Source organism: Lotus japonicus, chromosome 1, assembly GCF_012489685.1.
Source record: "Lotus japonicus ecotype B-129 chromosome 1, LjGifu_v1.2".
Lineage (NCBI taxonomy): Eukaryota > Viridiplantae > Streptophyta > Magnoliopsida > Fabales > Fabaceae > Lotus > Lotus japonicus.
The window spans coordinates 99,004,348-99,025,643 of NC_080041.1; the positions used below are offsets into that span (position 1 = coordinate 99,004,348).

General features: G+C 34.8%; 2 protein-coding genes across 3 annotated transcripts; both read right to left on the minus strand.

Moving 5' to 3' along the window:
• Positions 1 to 2,447: 2,447 nt before the first annotated feature.
• LOC130728276 (ubiquitin-conjugating enzyme E2-23 kDa-like) lies at positions 2,448 to 5,225 on the minus strand. The gene is made up of 6 exons (XM_057579693.1): positions 5,020 to 5,225; positions 4,812 to 4,891; positions 4,196 to 4,310; positions 4,046 to 4,098; positions 3,810 to 3,938; positions 2,448 to 2,748 (listed from the first exon to the last, which is right to left on the minus strand). The coding sequence occupies exons 1-6, from the start codon at positions 5,061 to 5,063 to the stop codon at positions 2,615 to 2,617; spliced, it is 555 nt and encodes a 184-aa protein (XP_057435676.1). The 5' UTR covers positions 5,064 to 5,225; the 3' UTR covers positions 2,448 to 2,614.
• A 7,488-nt stretch (positions 5,226 to 12,713) lies between these two features.
• LOC130728277 (AT-rich interactive domain-containing protein 2-like) lies at positions 12,714 to 18,340 on the minus strand. Of its 2 annotated transcripts, none has more exons than XM_057579695.1 (3): positions 18,215 to 18,340; positions 16,463 to 17,601; positions 12,714 to 14,134 (listed from the first exon to the last, which is right to left on the minus strand). In XM_057579695.1, the coding sequence occupies exons 2-3, from the start codon at positions 17,426 to 17,428 to the stop codon at positions 13,343 to 13,345; spliced, it is 1,758 nt and encodes a 585-aa protein (XP_057435678.1). In that variant the 5' UTR covers positions 17,429 to 17,601; positions 18,215 to 18,340; the 3' UTR covers positions 12,714 to 13,342. The 2 variants fall into 2 exon arrangements, with proteins under 2 accessions (XP_057435678.1, XP_057435677.1); XM_057579694.1 differs by lacking the exon at positions 18,215 to 18,340 and adding an exon at positions 17,742 to 18,032.
• Between the last annotated feature and the right edge of the window lie 2,956 nt (positions 18,341 to 21,296).

The following is a 21,296-nucleotide window of genomic DNA, read 5'->3' on the forward strand; positions in this document are numbered from 1 at the left end:
TAGCTCCCCCTTCCGATTCCAACAGAAAGTCTTCCTGAAATGCAACTGACGTGATAACGAAATATGATAGACAGCTTTCCATGTGGAGCAGCCAATTCCTGCCGGTTTGCCCACATCAGGGCAAATCCATTGTCTTAAGATTTTGGGTGAAAGATGTGGTGTCTGGTCCACTTATGGTTTGCTCTTTAGTCCAATGTGGAGTTTTATCCCCCGATTTTAAACAATCTCCTTTGTTTGGCCCTTTTTTTGTCCCAACAGTGGTATCAAAGTCCATGGTTGTTTGACCATGGGCCTGAGTCTTTGAGACTCAGGAGCACAAGCCCAGAATGACGGCCTCTGAGGTTCTGGATGAGTACAAGCCCAACTTTCGTTTGAGATGGACTCACACTTGAGGGGGAGAATGTTGTGTATCAAGTGTGAGTAAGTCCCACATTGGAAGATAAGAAAGAGTTTGAGTGGTTTATAAGTGTGAGGACTCACACATCCATTGCCTTAAGGTTTTGGGTGAAAGAAGTGATGTCTGGGAAGTGATGTCTGGTCCACTTATGGTTTGCTTTTTAGCTTAATGTGGAGTTTTATCCCCCAATTTTAAATCATCTCCTTTGTTTGGGCCAACTTGGAACTACTAAGTACCTGAAAATCAAATAAAGTAACAAGAAGCTTTGTTATGGAGAGTGCTTTAGTTCGAAATCATTGTTGGCGAAAAAATGAAGGGAAAAAAAGAAGAAGGAAGAGAGGTCACATCAAGTTGTGGCTTGAAATGCAATGTAGCTTTTTCTTGGTACAAAATGAGGGGAGGAGGAAGAGGAAGAAGCAAGATGAGGTGAAGAGGAAGGAAGAGGAAGGGAAAGATGAGACGGTGAAGAGAGGGAATGTAACTTATGTAAGGGATGGTGAAAAGTTTAAAAGTGAAGGGGTAATTTTGTCTTTTTGTCAAAAAGTGGCGATGGTGAGGACATTAACACTATGTTTGTTTGGGGTGAGATAGAAGAGAGAGAGATGGAAGAGAGGGAGATAGGGGAGAGATTGACCATCCAGCTTTGTTTGGTACAAAAGTACTGTAGACAAGAGAGAGGTTGAGGGTGCATTTTCCCCACTTTTTCAAGTCTTTGCGTTTTGCGAAGAGATAGTGAAAGCTTGCTTTTTATTTTTTTTTTCCCTATTCTTTGCCGTTAGTGGCGGTTTAAAACCGCCACTATTTGCTTATGACACCATAAAAAGTTACTTTTTCATTTAAATAATGTTTTTTAATCAAAAGTTACTTTTTTCTCTCTCTTCCACCTCATTATTTCTTATCTCTCTCTTCTTTATCTCTATCATACCAAACAACCTCTAAATCTACTCTATTTCTCACATATTTCTCTCTACTCAACTTCTCTCTTCTCTACTCTCTCTTCTTTATCTCTCTCTTCTCTACCAAACAAAGCATAAAGGGGTGGTGGTAATAGTTTCTCTCACAAAGCAATATAGAAGAGAGAATGGCTTAGACCCGAAATAGCAAAGTGAATGAGAAATTGAGAACCAAGTTGAGACACAAAGTGAATCCAGTTCCACCACCATCCAGTGCTTAATCTTAGACGCCACGGAAAGAATATATAAAAGTAGGTACACGTTACCACTACATTTTGAGATGGTTTTACCAAATTGTAAGATCATGTCAGTTTGCTAAATTTGTTGTACATGGACATCATACATTTTGACCCCCAAAAAACAATTTATACACATTCGTGAGTTACTACAATTATATTCCAAGAATGGATTAACCTCCCCACTTGCATCCCTGTTTTAGCAATGGCATGCACTTGATTATGTTAGCATACATTTTTTTATGTTACTTTTCTAATGCATTCTTTCATTTTAACCTACAAGTTGTGCTATTAGAGTTCTTGAATATGCGTCATAATTAAAAACTAAAATAAAAGAAATTATTTAAGTTTACCTTATAACATAAGCACTTATATAAGTATTTGAAAAAACTTATGTAAATAACTTCTAACCTACCTATCACCTGTTTTGAGCTTATTTTCATTAGTTGCACATAGTAGTTTGTGAATAAGAATTTATACATACCTATAACCTATTTCGAGCTTATTTCATTAAGTTTATCAAAATTAACATAAGAATACACATTTATGTGATAAGTTATTGCTATAAGTGCTTGATTAAGTTATTTATCCCAACGCACTCTAAAAGTGAATCTCTAAGTTCATAATCCGTTTCAATAAGGTCTCTGAACCTCCTATATTGTCAGATTCTTACAGGGACCAAACTGAAGAAGTATTTGGAGAAGAGCTTAATTATTTTATTTTTTTGAAAAGTACAAAGACTCAAATTAATTTAACTTTATATTTTATTCAATCCTAAACAAATTATTTTGTTGAAAGTAAACTTTAATATGGCCAAACATCACAACTCATGCACTTGGCAGAGCTAAACAAGAAATGAGATTGGATCAGGAAATCAGTGGTGCCTTATTTACCGTGATAGGAAACTAACAGGAAGAGGAATTTTCCCCCTTATCCACAATCAAGTTCATTACATGTAGTAAGGTGAATAAACAGAACTACAACATCATGTACAGGTAGATTACAAAGAACAAGACACGGATTCAAAGCTAGGGATCCGCTTTACCAGCCACCTGTTCATCACTAGAATCATATTCTTCTGCTTCACTCATCTCCTCATCGCTAGATTGTTCTTCGGTAGCCGCCCCTATGTCTTCGGGTTTAGCATACTTCTCACAGTACTCTGACATCGAAGCCAATTACACATCAGGGAAGTTTTGATTATATAAAAAGAACTTAATTGGTTCTCAGCAGAACTAGATGATAAAAAATCAAAGGTGATACTGTCAGACAAGTTAGATTAACAAAGGGAGAGGAGTAAAATGTTTGAACGAAAAAAGCAGTTACAACTTACTATATTATTATAACTTTCACATACTACAAGATCAAAAGTGTATTTCACATACTAAGTTTCATAGAGTTACCAGATGATATCATCAGTAAAGAATTTCAAGGATGATGTTACCTATGAAGCGATGTGATTCATAAACATCAATATACCGGGAAAACCAAAGTTTCCAAATTATGATGAAGTATAAAAATCTAGAGAAACAAGCTCAATGAAAACCTGGTTTAGTTTGCAATTTTCAAATGAAAATATGAAAGCCATAAACGAAACATAGTGCAACCCTTTAACTAACATTTTGCCTTAGAGGACTAGAATTGCCACCACTCTATAAAAGTTTCATGCCTTTAACATTTTTTATGTTACCACTTACCACCACAATTGTTACTAAAACAAGCTTCTAATGTTCTTATTTTACCCTAAAGTAAGTTCCATTAATGGTTGTCCTACGCCATCTTTTCATGTTTCTATGCTTCAGTTTTATGTGTAGCATTTATTGGCATTATACGAGGCAGTAGCATGATCTTGGTGACAGATGTTAAAGAAGTGAGTTATGTTGGCAGATTAGAATCAGAGAAGCAATAACGTGTGTTCATAAGTGCATGTGCATGAGCTAAAATGTTAAGACAATTGTATTTCTGATTCACAGATACAGTTTTGTATTTCTGATTCACTAAATATAGATGGTAGTTTACACTCTACAACTACTACCCTTAGTTCTAAAATGTTTGTCAATTTTCCTTCTTGGTTTAGAGTTTGACGGAGGCTAAGATTAGGAAGAGCATGATTTAAAACTGCAAGGAAAACATAGCGAATCTTGAGGCAGCAGGGGACGGGTGGACATAAACTAATGCAAGTAATGCATATTAAGAAAATGAAAAATCAGAAAGTATCAATACCTTTAACCCTTTGATCATAACTACCCTTATCACGCATCATTAACGCTGCAGCTTCTCCATTCAAAGGGTCTGATGGATTAGGATACAGAAGAAGTTGTGGCAGAAACACTTCAAATACATTAACAAGATCTGGAAGAAAGTGGATTTTTGACAAATTAAAATAACCAAAAATATCAAAATGTGAAACTTTGAACAAAACCACAAAATTTCTCCGAAACATCACTGAATTTCATTACCAAACATGGGGCTCCAGGTTTGATTGATAACATCCAGACAAACTGATCCTGACCTGAAATTATTGCCATCCAAAGTAAATTATTCATGTAACTAATACCAAGGTAAACTACTCAATACGAAAAGCCTGAGAATCACTACTACATGCTTACATCTCATCAACATTAGGGTGATAGATCTTATTGATAAATCCAATTGAAGGAGATTTATAAGGATAAGCATCTGGCAGTTCAACTCTAACTTTCCACACCCCACCATGATAAGGACCTGCCAGTACCACCATGTGGATGAAAAGAAAAGTGAAAAGGAAGGTGCTTAATACAAGAAGATGATAAAGATCTAACAAGAACAGAACAACAAGCAAAGGTAAAATCAGCAGTTATCATGCTCTATTTGTTACAGCTAAACAGCAAAAAAAAATCTAGCCCATACCATTCCTTACCTGACAAAAGGGAAATCAATAAGAATAAATAATAAGAAAAATAAAACAGTATTTTTGTAGCCAAATTTATTTGCAGAATCCACAGGATGCAGAGAGCAATAAATACAGGACACAGAAGCATCATCTTGTTTCTAACCAAATCTAAATCCTTCAACATCTGTATTCTGTATATGGTCAAATAGCTACATGCAGCAATATTGATGAGAACATAGGTACATATCAAGAAAGAAACTCCAAAAACAGACCATGACCCACAAAATCAAAGCATCTTCATGAGCTAAAACTTCATCAGAAGAACAAAAAAAACACAGGGAAAGGAAATTTACTGTCATTGGGTCCATGGAAGTGCACATAAAACTCTTGCATTCCATCATTAATCATCTCTACCTTGTAATCACTCATCATCCTAAAAAAAAGAATTAACAAAACAACATTAAAAACAGAAAAGTGGGAATCAAAAGAAGCTTTGTCAGACCCAATTAGAAAAAGATTGAAGCTTTAATAAAACCAGAAAGAAAAAGATTGAGAATTAACAGTTTCATCAAGTCCATCTCTCGCCGCTTGCTTGGTGAAGACATTTTTCTCCTGCAGAATTTTTCTTAATCTTTGGCTTTTCTGGTCCTCAGCCTTAAGCAAGTGGGTAGAGAGAGAGAGAGAGAGAGAGAGAGAGAGAAACTGTAGTTTGAGACTCTTGTGTAGCTGAAGCAAGTAAATTTGGTTCAGACAGCAATCAGCAGAACATGGAGATAATAAAAATAAAATGATGATGATAATCTTTAATTCTTTATTATGATCATGCACGCAGCAGTAAATTCTCAATTGTCAGGCTATAATATTTAATTTTGGATTTTATTACCTAACTGAGCATTGATTTTAAGAATATGCTATTCATTCTCTTTCTGAAAATACCCTTAGATACATCTTCCGGTCACTATTATAAGCACAACATTTTAGATTCATTCAATAAATAATGTATCTATTCATAATTATGACTAGATACAATAGGAGAGTGTATTATACTCGTGCGTGGTACGAGTTTACTTACAATATTTTTAAACATTATATAAAAATTATTATAGTTTAAATAAATAAAATAAAAAACCGAAATAGTTTTAAAATATAAATATAAAAATATTGTGTTAAGACATTTCAATAAATATAATTAGAGTTATCTTTATGTAAATATTTAACATTACTCATATTTATTTGTTGATATTTAATTATTAGCATAGAAATAATTTTAACAATTAAAAAATTTATGTATTTAATAATATGAAAAATTATTAAGTTAATTTGAAATATTTAAATTACGTAAAAAAATGTTAAGTAATAATTGTTTAATGTCATGAAATAAGTTTTAATATCGTTTTTTATACTTTTTACCTTGAACGTCATTTGTTGTGACATGTCAAGACCAAGGAGAATAAATTAATTTTAACCTTTTGAATTATAATAAGTGATAACTTAAATAGTCTTTTGACAAAAACAAATAGCCTAAATTGTTATCTTGTGAATTTAATTTTTTTTCAACTTATTTTATTTGCGAGTGTTTTCTCACAGCCGATAGTCATGAGACTAATCCCTTGAGGCTCTACGATCACGCTAAGTGGATAGGTCAGCCCTCTCACAACAAACATTTGTTCAAATTTAGCCATTATTATTTTTCTCTATTATGCTTCCTCGAGTAATCTTTACTAATATATCATAGATAAAAAATATATATATATTTTTTAAATAATGCACATATATGTCATAGTTAATGTTAAATACCTTATAGCGACATTTTTCAATTCATAAAATATTTATCATATTATTTATTATTAAATATTTTTAATTTTTAATATTTGTCAAATGCAAAACTTAAGATAATTTCAGTTTTTTTTAAATGTCAACTTTAAGTTGATGAATGTTGTTATTTAATGTTAGTAGTTGAATACTTTTTGACAATACAATTTTTTTTCAGTTTTTAATTTTTTTTAATATATTATTACAAAGTAAATTTATTATTTCTTAATATATTTTAATACAAAGGTATGAAAGTTTAATGGTTTAATATATTTAATGTAATACTCAAATCTCCTTTAAATAGATTTTTTTTTATAATTTTAAAGTTATTTTATCTAACTTATTTGTTAATAAATATTATTTTCTTATTGAATTTAATTTTGAATATTCATGAAATACAAAACTCAAGTAAATTTTAAGTTTATGAATGTTGTTATTTAATGTAAGTACTTGAATAGTTTTTTACAGTATAAATTTTTTAATTTTATTATTGTTTAATATATTTATTACAATTTTTTTGTTTGGATGCTTTTAATACAATGCAACACTTGAGTTTTGCACTTGAGTTTTGCTTACGTATTTAATGCTAAAACTCAAGTGTGCTCTATTTATATATATATTATTAGTGAATCATGTGATATTCAAAAATTATGTTGAGTGTGATAGCTGCATTAAGTAGTTCAGTAAATTATTGTCATGTGTGATATAGTTTTGGCTGTGGAGGCTTATTAACAACAAAGACCATAACATCAGGAGATCGTTGTCGGCAAATGATGAAAATGATAATAAAGGTTCCAACGCATCTGTTTTGGAATAAAACTTTGGTGATGTAGATGAGAAGAAGTGTTGAGAAAAGTTTGAAATATTACTTTGCAAATAATGATAATAATATTCACATTTAAAAATTCTAAAAGAAAATATTTATATAAATATATGAATGCTGGCTTAATCTAAACATGTATATTTATTGGTAACATTAGGGATGTCAAAATTACCCACACCCGTGGATACCCGCGGATAAAAACTCGTTATGAGTAAAATTACCCGCGCCCACGGGTATCCACGGATTTATTTAATGGATATTTCTACTATCCATTAACTAATGGGGTGGGTACGGATATAGATGTATCCATACCCATGGATACCCACCCGATATGTAAAATACTAAAATATCTTTATATATATACATAGATGTATATTAAATCTAATATCTAGTGAATTTGTGTTTGAGTTATAGTTCTCCTTTAAGTAAACTTATACAATGGTAATGGTGAAAAAATGCCCTTAGACCCAAAAAAGGGTAGAAAGGAAGTATTTTCCTTCACACATTGATTGACTGTATAGTCTAATCTTAAATTTTAATTTTAATATAATTTTCTTTTGAACAAATACATGTGAATTCATATGTTCATGAGTGTCGGGTGCCCATGGTTATCCACAGATATTTTAAAATTCAGTTAAAACTCACTTAATGGATATCCATGTGGGTATGAAGCGCGTACAGGTATAAATTTTTACATGTGGAGCGGGTGGTGGGTGTATACTATCCATGCCCACCCGTACCCATTAACATCCCTAGTACACATCATTTTGGTTGTGGAGGCTTATTAACAACAAAGACCATAACATCTGAAGATCGTTGTCGGTAAATGATGAAAATGATAATAAAGATTCCAACGCATCTGTTTTGGAACAAAACTTTGGTGATGTAGATGAGAAGAAGTGTTGGGAACAGTTTGAAGGATTACTTTGCAAATAATGATAATAATATTCACATTTAAAAATTCTAAAAAAAATATTTATACAAATATATGAATGCTGACTCAAACTAAGCATGTATATTTATTGGTACACATTATTTTGGGTACCACACCTTGATATGCCGTAATGTACCACAACAAGCACCATTTTTAAATTCTACTAACTTGATTGTTGAATAATTTTTTTAAAACACAATTTTGTATAAATCCAAACAAACTCAACACCCTCTCTGAATAGTATCGGTGCACTGTGATTGAACAAAGATAAACTCGCTGTACATAGAGTGAAACGCTCCGATTTTTTAGGGTCACTTTAGTAACCTTTACACAAATTAAATATGATGACTAAACTTTCGGAATCCAAAAAATGCGAATATTTTTTTTCAGCACATGCCCTAGCAAATGCATAGTAATTACCCAATAATAGATAACTCTATTTCTATAAATATACGTACAAAATAGTCTTAAAAAAGAATAATCAAAAGACTTCTTATGCCGGACAAGCTCCATGTGATCTCCACGCTAGGTAGACCACAAAATAGCAAAACAACGAAACCTACTCTTCCTCTGAACCCAAAAGAACACAAACTCATACGATCATCCTACAAGCTTCAACCATCAATGGTAAACTTTCTAACCCAAAAGGCTTAAGTCTTACACAAGAAGCTACTCCTCCCTCGAGAAACTTCACTCGTCGGTCGATCAATCGATCTCCAATAAGAATTGCAACATATCTCTGGAAACCGCCAACATGTAACCAATGAATTATTAATTTAAGTGGTACATATATTTGATTTTTCTTATATACCAATTGAGTATTGTGTATAAATAAATAAAAAAACTTCACTGTGGAAGTTAGCCCCACTATCATCTAAACGTCTCCGGGAACAGAATTACACATGTGGTCAGAAAAAAAACATGTGAAATTATGTTGAGTTCATGATTAACCAGCTAACAATCCAAACACAAAGACAGTCATAAATGTTTTCGTTTTGGGCAACTTGATAAATTTACCTATTTGGAGGATGTGTTGGAGTGTGGGGCTAAAACTTTCTTGCTTAGACGGCAATGTAGCTTCAGTGCATGAGGCACTTGTTGAGTATTCATGGTGCTTCTTTTCCTACTCATTCCAATTAGTTGTCCCCTTTTAGATAAAGAATTCAACTTTCCTCCTCCATAAATCAAAATCTATGAGCTAGCATGTTAAAGTTTGACGTTTCATCGAATAAGGTGATGCTTGAAATATTTTTAAACTTCATTGCTGTCCTCTATTTTTCTTTATTTTCCTTGTCGTCTACGTACGGGAACATCATGCAGAAGATTCTAGAATCACATGACAATTATTGTCCTTTAAAATATGGTTTAGTATGACGCATGAACAGATTCAATTAATTGTTTAAATGTGTTGAAGTCATCAAGTTTTTTGTGGATAATATACCCTAACCGCAGTTGTCTCCTAACAAGCTTCATTAGGTTCCATGGTTTTGGTGTTAAGCCACTATGTCAAGTATTCTTAGACTAATCTAATTAAAACATATTACATGACTAGTTGAAAATGTGTTGTCATTACTCCCTTCGTTCTTATATAACTGACATTATTTCTAGCTGAATTTTGTTCCTAATTATCTGTCACTTTACAAAGTTCCAGAGAGCATTAATTATACTTTACCAATTGTACCATTCATTTATTGGTGGTAGAAAAATTGAAAAGTTAGAATTAATAAGAGAAATAAAGGGTATAATAGAAAGGTAGATAGTAATTTTAATAAAACAAGAACATTAATTGTTATTTCTTAATACTTGTGCAACAACCTTAAAGTGTCAGTTATTTAGGAACGGAGGGAGTAGTTAATAGTGCAAACCAAACCTTTGTAGTTTTCAATATGATTTCAATATTCTAAAAAGTTTGTTGTTTTAGGATGTCAATGCATTTCCCCCCATTTTTTTCTTCTATACCCTTATTTATTAAACTTTCTTTATCCACTAAGTTCATTGCAATTCTTGATATAGTTACCACTATCCTTGGAAATAGAACACCATAAATAAGGGTAATCTAGTCAAATTGTACTATCAATAATTGTTTTCTTACTCTTTGTGTCACAATCTTAAACTACAAACTTTCTGGAACGGAGGGAGTAGTAAACTATGAATTTGATATATACCCTCCGGTCACTATTATAAGCAAAAGTTAGATTTTTAGGTTCATTCAATAAATGATGTATGTAGTCATTAAAATGGTCACATACATCATTTATTGAATGAACCTATAAAACTAACTTTTGCTTATAATAGTGATCGGAGGGTGTATGTAAGAAAACAGTCAAATAGATGTGTAATTTTGAACCCGCTTTAATGCCAACACTACACTTTTGATCACGTGTCGTCTTAATTGAGCTAATTAACTGTGGCTAAACTGTAATTTTGTTTATTGAGTTTTTTTAAGTTTATGTTAACAAAATAGTAATTAATAAGTTTAGAATCGATATGTTCAAATGGTGAATGGTGGAACTTTGCATCTGCAAACTTAGGCGACTTTTAATTTGATTTTAGTGTCGGTCTAACTAACACTTACTTTTTTTTGCGTATAACCAACACTTACTTTGAAACCTATTTGTAATGAGTTTCCTTCCATACTAAATTGCCCTCTCTTCCTCTCACTCTTGCCCATGTTTGATAAGAGGCCATTTTGTAGCATTATGCTCTCTGTTTACCAACCGCCTACTTGGTTGCAACTTTCTCCATTCAAATTGGTCGCACTTCACATCTCTCTCACTTTAACCAATGTCGTTAAATTTTCATTACACTCTGTGTTCACGCTAGCCACCTACTTTGTTGCAACTTCTTTCCATTGAAATTGATCGCACTTCTCTCTCTCTCACTTAGACTAGTATTCACCTACTTTGTTGCAACTTCTTCCATTCAAATTGCTCGCACTTCTCTCTCACTTAGACCAGTGTCGTTATATTTGGACAAGTGATTGACTTGATCAAGGTACTAGGCTAGTGAGTTACTGTTTGAACCCGTGGTCAAGGGTTGAAATGGTTAAACCAATATACATTATAATATTTTAAATTTTGGATTAATATTACATAAAAAACAATAGGCTTAATTTCAGTTTGGGTCCCTGATGTTTCACAAATGTGCGGTCAGCACCCCTTGTGTTTAAAACATGCGATCAAGGTCCCTTATGTATCCAAACTGTGACATTGACACATTTCCGTCTATACCCTTGGTTCTGTTAGTTGACCAAACGGAACTACCTTCATTAATTGACATGGCGGTCACGTGTAATACAATTTTCTTTGAACTTTTTGTTTTCATGAAAATAACCCCCCCCCCCCCCAATGAAGAACTCGATTCCCCCAATTTTCCCCAATTTAAACCCTAATCATAACAAAGAAGAGAGAGAGAGTGAGAGCTAATCAGAACCTGATTCTCTCTTCTTCTTTTCTCACCACTGCACCACCACCACACAACCACCGCACCACCACCTCTACCCCATCATAACCCACTGAGAACACTCCCCCACCAACCCCAACATTCAGATAAACCTCTAAAGCACAGATCAACATTAAGATCTACCTAATTTTCCTCCAAACACCCCTAAAGCTTCCAACTTTTTCAGAACCCGCTTGACCCTCGTCTGAATCAGAGGCCAAGGAATGATCCACGACTACCAAGAAGAGAAACCAGAGAACTAGATGGAAAACAAAAATCACAAACCAGATGGGAAACAAAGATCGTGAACCAGAGGCAATACAGATCACGAACCAGATGAAACCAAGAAGGTGTAATTGCGAACCCTAGATAGGGGAATCGCGAACCAAGAGGAAAAGGTCACGAATTAAGAGACGAATTGTGAATCTAGATGAAAACAATCGGAAATCCAAATGAAGAAAACATGATGAAGGGAAGGAATCACGCACTAGAAGAAAGGAAGAGGCAATTTGAGTGGTGGTGCGATGGTGAGAAGAAGAAGACGAAGAAGAGGGCGGCACTGTGTTTTGGAGGTGGAGGGGTTCTCACAATCTCACCTCTGATTAGCTCTCACTCCCCCTCTTCTTTGTTCTGATTAGGGTTAAAATTGGGGAAAAATTGGGGGGAATCGGGTTCTTCATTTGGGGGGAGGAATTATTTTCATGAAAAAAAAGTTTAAAGAAAATTGTATTACACGTGGCAGCCACGTCAATTAATGAAGGCAGATCCGTTTGGTTAATTGACGGAACCAAACGGGTATAGACGGAAGGGTGTCAATGTCACAGTTTGGATACATAAGGGACCTTGACCGCAAGTTTTAAACACACGGGTGCAGACTGCACATTTGTGAAACATCAGGGACCCAAACTGAAATTAAGCCAAAATAATAAAACCCAACATATAAGATTATATTTTACGACAACAACTGAATCTAGGTTCTTCCTAATATGCACCACTTTTAGAGTGGTGTAATTTTACATCACTTACTTTAACCGGTTATAGCAGGTCAACACATTATTTTTTTAAAAAAACAATATCATCAAAAATTTGTCATATATTAATTTTTTTAAAAAAAAAATGTGTTCACCTGTTATAGCAGGTTAAAAAAAGTGGTGTAAAATTACACCACTATAAAAGCGGTGCACATTAGGGGTCACCTTGAATCTAAACAACATTTAATTACATATTACTTGAAGCATAAGTAAGTTATAAACATCAACATTTTTAAAATTGAAACGGTCATTAAACCGATTGAAGTACTTGTTCAAGGTTCAATGATTCAACCATAGAATTACTTCAGAGTTAGAAAAGGAAATAGACAAACTTGCAAATACTGAGTCGAAAACAATGTATTGCAATGGAAACAAAAAACATTCACATAGAAACTCGCATCAGATGAAAGGCTGAAATCAAAACTCAACTACACTGTACTTGTTTGATGATCCTCTTAAAATGTTGGTCTATATTTCCTGATGCTGTTTTTGTAAGTTGTATGTACCCCTGTGGTCAAAACCTGGTGAAAATATGTGCATTTAAGAGTACCTGCAGCTGCAATATATCACTGTGAACAAACAGAAGGTATGTCTCAAAATTGGAAGCTTGTAAACTAAAAGCAACCCCAACTTCTATGCTGTCATAGTTGGCAGCTTCCACCCCCAAAGACAATATTTTTCATCTCTCATAAATTGATCCTACACCAAAGCAAACTGCTACTCCTCAAAAGCAATGACGATTTGATATCCTAAGCAAAGGAATACTTGAAATTTTGCTGTAGTGAAGAAAAGTTATCAATTTACATTCTCAATGAAGCTCATGATTCGACTCACATTCACATGCTATCTCCCCTTTGTCTGTGATTTCTTAGGGGGTAATAAGGTATGGGTCGGACGTCCAAAAACATTCCTCAATGGTCCAAATTCTGATTCGTCATCATCACTCTTAATGTCCTCTGGAGTGTGCCGACTTCGGTGTCCTACGCGCTGCAAGAGGAAGACGTTGAAGTAGTAGCTGATTAAATCTTCCCTGCTCTTCATAGGGAATGCTTTAAAAATATGATCCCAGAAACATCTATCCGATGAAGGCGGGTTTGCTTTTACCACATCTTTGAATTTCTTCTCTTCTTGCTTTGTCCACGAATGACTAACTTCTTCACCTACCTTGTGTAACTCCCACCGATAAAAAGCCACACCCAATTCCATCTTCACTTTAGCTCTTTTTTCAGCAATGTGAAATCGGACACACTCGACAGAACCTTGTACTTGGCAACCACATGAATCTTGTCTTCCCTTTCCGATAGGGTCCCTTTCAAGAAGATTGAAATTCACAGCTTTTGTTGGCCATATTTTGGTCCCCAACCACTTGGAATCACTCTCATAGCTCATGTCAGACCATTCAGGCATTTCAGCTTGATGGTCTGGCCCTAGAGGAATGTCCAGATGTGAGAGCACAGAGTTATGTGACTTTTTACCAGGGTTTCTCTCTAAACTTCTTCCTGTTCGCCCAGATGAAGAGGCTCCATTTGATGTAGATTTTCCAGATAAAGGGCTCTTGTTACATTGAAACCTCTGCCTAAGATTGTAATTTGCCCCAAAGTTATCATCATACATGGATGGATGCATCCTTGGACCCTACAAAATGGAAGAAGATTTGGGTTTTAATGTGATGCCAAAAGAATATTTTCTATTTGTTTCAAAAAAAGCAAGTGGCAACATTTAGACAAATAATCAAAGCACTCAAGGACCAGCATTGATTATGAGTTTATGACCTTTTATCATCCAAAAAGAAACAATTACTTCTATCCAGAACTTACTTATAAATGGTAAATCTTTGAATTCGGATCAGATCTAATTCTACAAAATCTAGCTCAACGATCACAATTATTTATAAGGACTTATTTGATCACATCTCTAGTCATTGTGAAATCTCTCAAAACACTATTTCGCACCCAAGGTTGGACATCTACGAGTGATTCATTTATGAGTGGCACAAAAAACAGATATAGGATAAGCTTTGATACCCTCTAAAAATTCAAGCTAGACCTAACTATACCTCAAAAGCTAGCTCAGGGGTGAAGATTATTCTACTCTTTATAAAAACTTATTTAGTCATATCAGATCTCTCAAAAATAACTACATAATTAACTAATAACAAGTGAAAACCTCTGATGGTGATACAGTCCCAACAAAATTTTAACAAATCCATTTGTGTTATCCATGCCCTTAATAAGACAAGCTTCTAACATTTGGAGAATGTTTGGCCTATAAGATGTAAATAATCGTGTTACATATTTTTTGTACCAAAAAGCCACAATTTTTTTTATCAGCCACACATTCGAGTAGTACAAAGGACCAAGGACTTTCACAATTTTTCTCACCTTGTGAGTTTATTGACCTCTCGTTTCATCAAAACTAGTTTAACACCTCTGCCATAGACAGAATAATTTGGAAGATGATATTACAAACAATTAACACAATTCTAAATCGATCAAACATTGAATTAGTAATCCCACATTGACTAGAGATATAACCAAGATAACCTTTATATATGGGGATACAATCCTCACCTCTAAACTAGCTTTTGGGATAGAGTTAGGCCTCCCAAATTCTAATATAGACATTTCCCCCTCAACCAATGGGTGGTTGGTTCAAGTGATTAATGTTTGATTCCCTAAAGCAAGGTCACGGGTTTGAGTTTGGTATTATACAGGGAAAAAATATCATTGGGAGAGCAAGTCTTTTTTTAGAAAGCAAAAATATATTGATGGGAGAAGGCAATATACACAGGCCACCTCGAAGGATAGCGAAAGCCAGCAAAAAAAAAGGTCGGCCCAAAAAAACCCAACCAAACACCAACAAGGGCAAGAAAAACCAAAAACCCAGAAACAAACTAAGCAAACCAAACAGAAAAACCACAAAGAACAACATCTAGAAAGAGCTTAAAACACACAAAACCATCACCACCACCCAAATCAACCCCTTACTCATCCTCTACGGAATTTAACGTGGTCAGCAAACGACAAAACGGCCTCCTCATCTGAACAGAGGAAGGTCACACCAACCTATTCCGCAGCCAAAACAATGCACTTAGCTCTAGTCAAAACGCCATCAGAAAAATGAACCTCTAGAAGGATCAAGGGATTGACCACAACAGGAGGAGCTCCTGATGTCCCCGAAACCTCTATTGACATGGAGCCTAATATGGATGTTCCCGGCTCAAACAAGATTGTCTTTATTGGAGGATACTTGTGTTAGACCCAACACAAGACATTTCCCTACACAAAACTCACTATCCAAAATATTAAAATTGACCCAAAAAAAAATCCCAAAAATTTATCTCTTCAGGAGAAATACTAGCAATACACTTTTTTGAACACTCTCCAACACACTACATGCCCCCACCACCTATGCAACCATTGCACCCCTCTTGAAAACCTAAACCATGCCCTTCAAATTTTATCAAAAGTTTACTAAATTTCAAACTTGGTAAACTTTTAAAATCATTTTATATCTTCACTTCATTATAAATCCTAAAAATAGAATGAAGATTTAAGGATTTTATGTATATTAAAATTGGCATAGGGAGAAAATTTCCTTAACTTTAAACTAGAGCGACTAAAATCACACATTGTCCAAATTAGAGGGAACAAAATTTCAATTAAGCCATAAAACAAGTCACCCATGATTCTATTATATAAGTACAATATCAATAATTATAACTGTAATGGTGAAAGATGCTACATCAGAAAATGTATGTAATAATTAACAAACATAAATTCAACACAGAAGATATCTATTCAATCAGATAATTCAGGAAATAGATTTATCCAAAATATTAAGGATTCTTTTCCATGATGTATGGTCTCAGCACAAAACATTGACATACACCCTATATTATAGTTCAAATTGTATTAATGATGCACATGACCATCAAAAAGCTTATAGTTAATTTCATGTTACCTGCTGTTCACTGCTTGATTCAGAACCTTTTTTAAGAATGACAGCTTCTCGAAACAACAAAACCTGCTTCCAGATTTCTTGATTACTGTAAGACTTCCACTTAGACTTTTCTGGAACTGAAGCAATTATAGGATCACAAGGATTCTTTGCAATGCCACTAACCCAGCTTAGCATCTCCGACCTAGAATTTCTCTTCCTCTTACGACCAGAGCTCTCTTTATTAACACTTGATGGATCCAATTTCACTACATCGACATTGTGACTATCATTCTCGCATCTCTTGCCTCCATCAGATAATCCAGGCATGTTTTTTATCATACCAGATACATCCACTATTAATATTTTGTCTGCATCAAACTCTTTCAGTGTTTCCATGGCATCTGTATGGTTGCAGAAGTTTCCGAGACTAGGCTCATTCGCCCAATGGTCCTGCATATTAGAATCAACGAGCCCTCCATTCTGAACTTTCTTGACCCCATTAGACTCAGGATTCTTGCTCTGCGCTCTATTAGCACCACACGACTTCCTCCCATCTAGATAGTCATACACCGTCTCAAGTTCAGCCACATTCAACTCTGGATTAAAGCCCTTCACTCTATTTGTACCCCACAACTTCCTCCCATCTAGGTAGCCATATACCACCCTCTTGACCTTTTCATCATCATCATCACCATCCAACATGAATCCAGCTTGAACCTCCATCAAACGCTTGCCGAATTGAACTCTATCATTCACTAAATCACACTCAGGGAACTTACTATCAGCAACATTCTTCAGCCATGTCTCAAGAGAACTCAAATGCTTACTGTAAACCATTTCCACAGACGCTCCAACCTTCACACCCAACCCATATTCTTCCCCCACCAAATCCCACAACCCGTTCTTACAAACCGCATCATAACCGCCTTTCTCCTTCACCACCATGAAAAGCTTATACAAATCCAGAGGTTGCTCACTACCCAACATTTTCTACCCACTGATTGATCTCTTTCAACAAAAACCCACCAAGGAATTGCTCAAAAACAGCCTCCAAACTCACCAGATAAACCTACAACAGCACTATACCACCTTCATCTTCAAACTCTTCAAAGGGGTTACAGCAAAGTTCATGACAAACCCATCTTCATGCATCAACAACCCTGTAACATACACCAAAATCATTCCCAGAAAAAAGCAAAACAAAACAAAAATCACACAAAAAACTGAAAATCAAAGACAAAACAGAAAAAGCAGAACTGGGTATGCAAGCATTCAACGTGAGAATCCAGAAAAAGGGTACCGATTGCGAAACATGGGTAGTAGCTTTTGGAGTGAGAAAGCTCTGTGTTTCGTTGCTCTCACTAGTTCAAAACTTGTACTAGATTTGAGAGTAAGAGCGAAACTTTTGGGTATCCCGCGCTTTATATTGAATTGTTTCTATGTCTGAAAGAAAAATCAACGATTGGCGTTTTCTCATGAATTTGGGGTAACAAGAGAAGAGGGGCCAAACTTCAAGTTTTCAACAGATGAAGACCCTATTCTTCAAAATCAAAAGAGGGGTTTTCTAAATCTGAAAATGAGAAATAATATTTTTTGGAATGGTTTGATTGAAGAGGGTTTCTGAAAATCTGAATATAAAAATAGTTTTCAGGAAATAAAAGGAATTTTTTTAATTTTCTTACCAAACAGATCTCATTGAAAGTAAAAACAAGTCAATTTTGATTGGAAGTTAGGGGGAGAGGAAGGGGAAAAGATTAAGAAAGGAAGACATACCACTTTCAGTGTCAATTGAGATGTACAGGAGGAAGTGCTTCTATGAGATCTTATGGTGACTTCACTAAGCTTTTACTTTGACACCAACTTTTTTCCTAACTTGAGAAATACCAATGTTGTAGTATTTGTTCTCAACAAGGCTAGGTTATATATGTATATGGATGGGCTTGGGCCTCAGTCTTTTTGGGTATTGCGTTTTGCGCACCTTAAAATTCTTGTAAACGCGTCCAATAAATTTTTAATTCCTAAAATTCCATTTTTGAAATTTTGTTCTTGTGCATTTTACTTATAGAACTTAAATTTTCTGAAGCAAAAAAATCGTAAACTTTCGGAGAATGAACTTTCGAAAATCAAAGATTTTATACTTCTAGAACTTGAACTTCTAGAAGCAAAAAAATATTATACTTCTCGAAGTCAAATTTTCAAACGTATAAAGAAATAAATTTTAAAACATAACTTTGGTTATCACAAGAACCCTGCCAATTATTATTTCGCAAGAACCCTAATTATCACAAATAAGAGGAAGGCTCAAGGAGAATTAATCCCAGAAACAGTGAGTGTTGAAAGATTTTTAGGTTTGTGGCCGAAAATTCAACTATGTTGTTTGTTCCATTGAAGAATCAAACAATGTGAGCACCCTCACCATTGATCAACTTCAAAGTATTCTCTTGTCCATGAGCAAATAATGAGAGGGTATAATGAGGAAGAGCAAGCTTTAAAGGTGACAAATGCTAGTAGAACAGGAGGAAGAGGCAAAGGACACATTGGAAGAGGTGGACGTGGTCGAGGCAAACATCGCTTTAAGTTGTTTCAGAAATCTTAGAAGCCTTAGAAGTTTGCTGCTCTACAACTAGAAGTATTCAAAAGGTTCAAAGTTGTTTCAGAAAAGGGAGTTTGGGGAAGTTATGTGTTTCTTAAGGATTGATAGAGAAAGATAATTCACCTTAAATGAAATCAATCAGTTCTTAAGCGAGAATGGAATTAAGAGACAACTCACGACATCATATACTCTACAGCAAAATGAAGTGGTTGAAAGGAAAAACATGACAATTATGAACATGGTTCGCAATATGCTATTAGAGAAAGAAGTTAGAATCCGGCATGAAGGAAGGTAATTGGGTAGTATTTATTGAAAACAGAAGTCCAACAGTGGTAGTAAATAACATCACACTTGAAGAACGATGAAGTGGACTCAAACTTACAGTTGATTTTTTTAGACTTTGTGGGTACATTGCACATGTTCATGCTGAAAATCAAAGAATGAAACTTGGTAACAAGAGCGCAAGGTGTGTTCTCTTGGGAGTTAGAAAGGAGTCTAGAGCATATAGACTCTTTGATCTAATCTTAAAGAGAATCATCATCAAACAAATGTTATTTTTAGTAAATAAGAAAAATGGGTATGGAATGAAGGCAATAAAAGCGATGAAGTTGATCTTTTTGACCTTGAAGATGAATAAAGCAGAGGTGATATGGTTGCTGCATCAAGAACAACAACAAAATCAGGCAAGTATTCCAGATTGCACAGTTATGGCGAAATCCTCTAATGCTCAAACTAGCACCTGTGAATCATAAGAGATAAAAACTGATGACATGAGGTATTTTGGTGATTTCTTGAGCTTTTATTTGTTTTTATAGGTCTTATGTAGAGTTGTTAGACATTTTAGATTTTTTTGCATCTTTTTATGTTTTTAAGGGTTCGTTGGGATTCACTCTTCTTTTTAGTAAGTTTTATTTTATTTTCTTTAGATTTTATTAATTTCTAGTCTAGTAGTTATTATCTTGGTCAGTTTTAAGCTATACTGTTGGAGCACTAATGATAATGATGAGTAATTTGGTGGTTACATGTGCTAATGATGTGGACTTAATGGTTTCTTGTGGCTATTGATGAGTTTGTTGGTGATTTCAAGTGTATTAAGGTAGATTTGATAATCAATGATGAGCCTTGATGAATAAAGATTATTGGAGTTTTAAAGGAAAATGATGGTTTTCGATGAAAGGAAGTCGAAAAGCTGCTTACTGCATGGGCTCGTTCTCATTGCACAATCATTTTCTTGACGATCTGACCAGTCAAGTTGAAGACTATGTGTTGTGAATGACATATCAACATTTCAGCTCCATACGACGATTAATGAATCCACACGGTTCGTTCTACGAAAAGAGGTCAAAGCTGTCAGCATGAAGGTGGATGGCCAGCAAGCCAGCGCACTAGCACTGGGAAGCCAACGCATGAGCGCTGGTAATTTGTCCCTGGTGCATTTTTCTTTGCTTTCTCCAGCGTACGAGCGCTGGGAAAGCCAGGTCATGAGCTTTGGGACATGTTTAAATTTTTCTATAAATTCAAAACTCGTATTTGGACTTTGTACCTTGTATTTTATGAATCATACCTTGGAGCTATTTTTTCTAGGATTTGTGAATGGCCTCTTTGAGCTCTTATTCTAGGTTTTTGTTCTTTTAATCTTTAATTATATCTTTGTTAGCCATGTTTACCCAAGTTCCTTTTATTACTTAGGGATTGTGAATCCTAATTTTAGTTATGTTTTGAACTTCTAAATTTCTATATGAATAAATGATAAGTGTCATATTTACCTAGTTTTGATGTGCAATTTAGACACTTATCTTTGTGATTAATGAGTTAAATTTGACAACTTCACCCTCTTTTGATTAGAACTTCTTAATATGTGAAATTTAGTTAGAATATGCATAAGCATTGATTCTAATCTAAAAAAGTGTTGTAGGATTGAAGATGGAAGAAAATGCAAAGCTTTGAGTAGGAAATGCAAATTTGAAGTTCCTGTGTGCCGGACACTCCTCAGAGAGTGCCGGGCGCTCCTGGCGGTCAAGGAAACCTGACTTTGAAGAAAGCAGAGTGCTGGGCGCTCCTCAGAGGCCGCCGGGCACTCTGTCTGACGAATTTCCTATTTAAAGCCCCCTTTTTAGAAATCTAGGGAGAATTTTGGACCAAAACTGAAACCCATCACTTAGGGAAAGATAGATCTCGAAGAAGAGCATCAAGGGAGATATAGGAGACTAGAGAGAAGGCTTTGGAGTCGATTTCATCGCCGGGGAACCGTCACGTATTCGG

Coding starts and splice junctions, on each gene's coding strand:
- LOC130728276 (XM_057579693.1), bottom strand. CDS start 5,063: ATGTCTTCACCAAGCAAGCGGCGAGAGATGGACTTGATGAAACT. Junction 3,939..4,045: donor AACCTGGAGCCCCATGTTTG/GTAATGAAATTC, acceptor ACTTTCTTCCAG/ATCTTGTTAATGTATTTGAA. Junction 2,749..3,809: donor TTATGATCAAAGGGTTAAAG/GTATTGATACTT, acceptor CTTCGATGTCAG/AGTACTGTGAGAAGTATGCT.
- LOC130728277 (XM_057579695.1), bottom strand. CDS start 17,428: ATGTTGGGTAGTGAGCAACCTCTGGATTTGTATAAGCTTTTCATGGTG. Junction 14,135..16,462: donor AATCAAGCAGTGAACAGCAG/GTAACATGAAAT, acceptor TCCATTTTGTAG/GGTCCAAGGATGCATCCATC.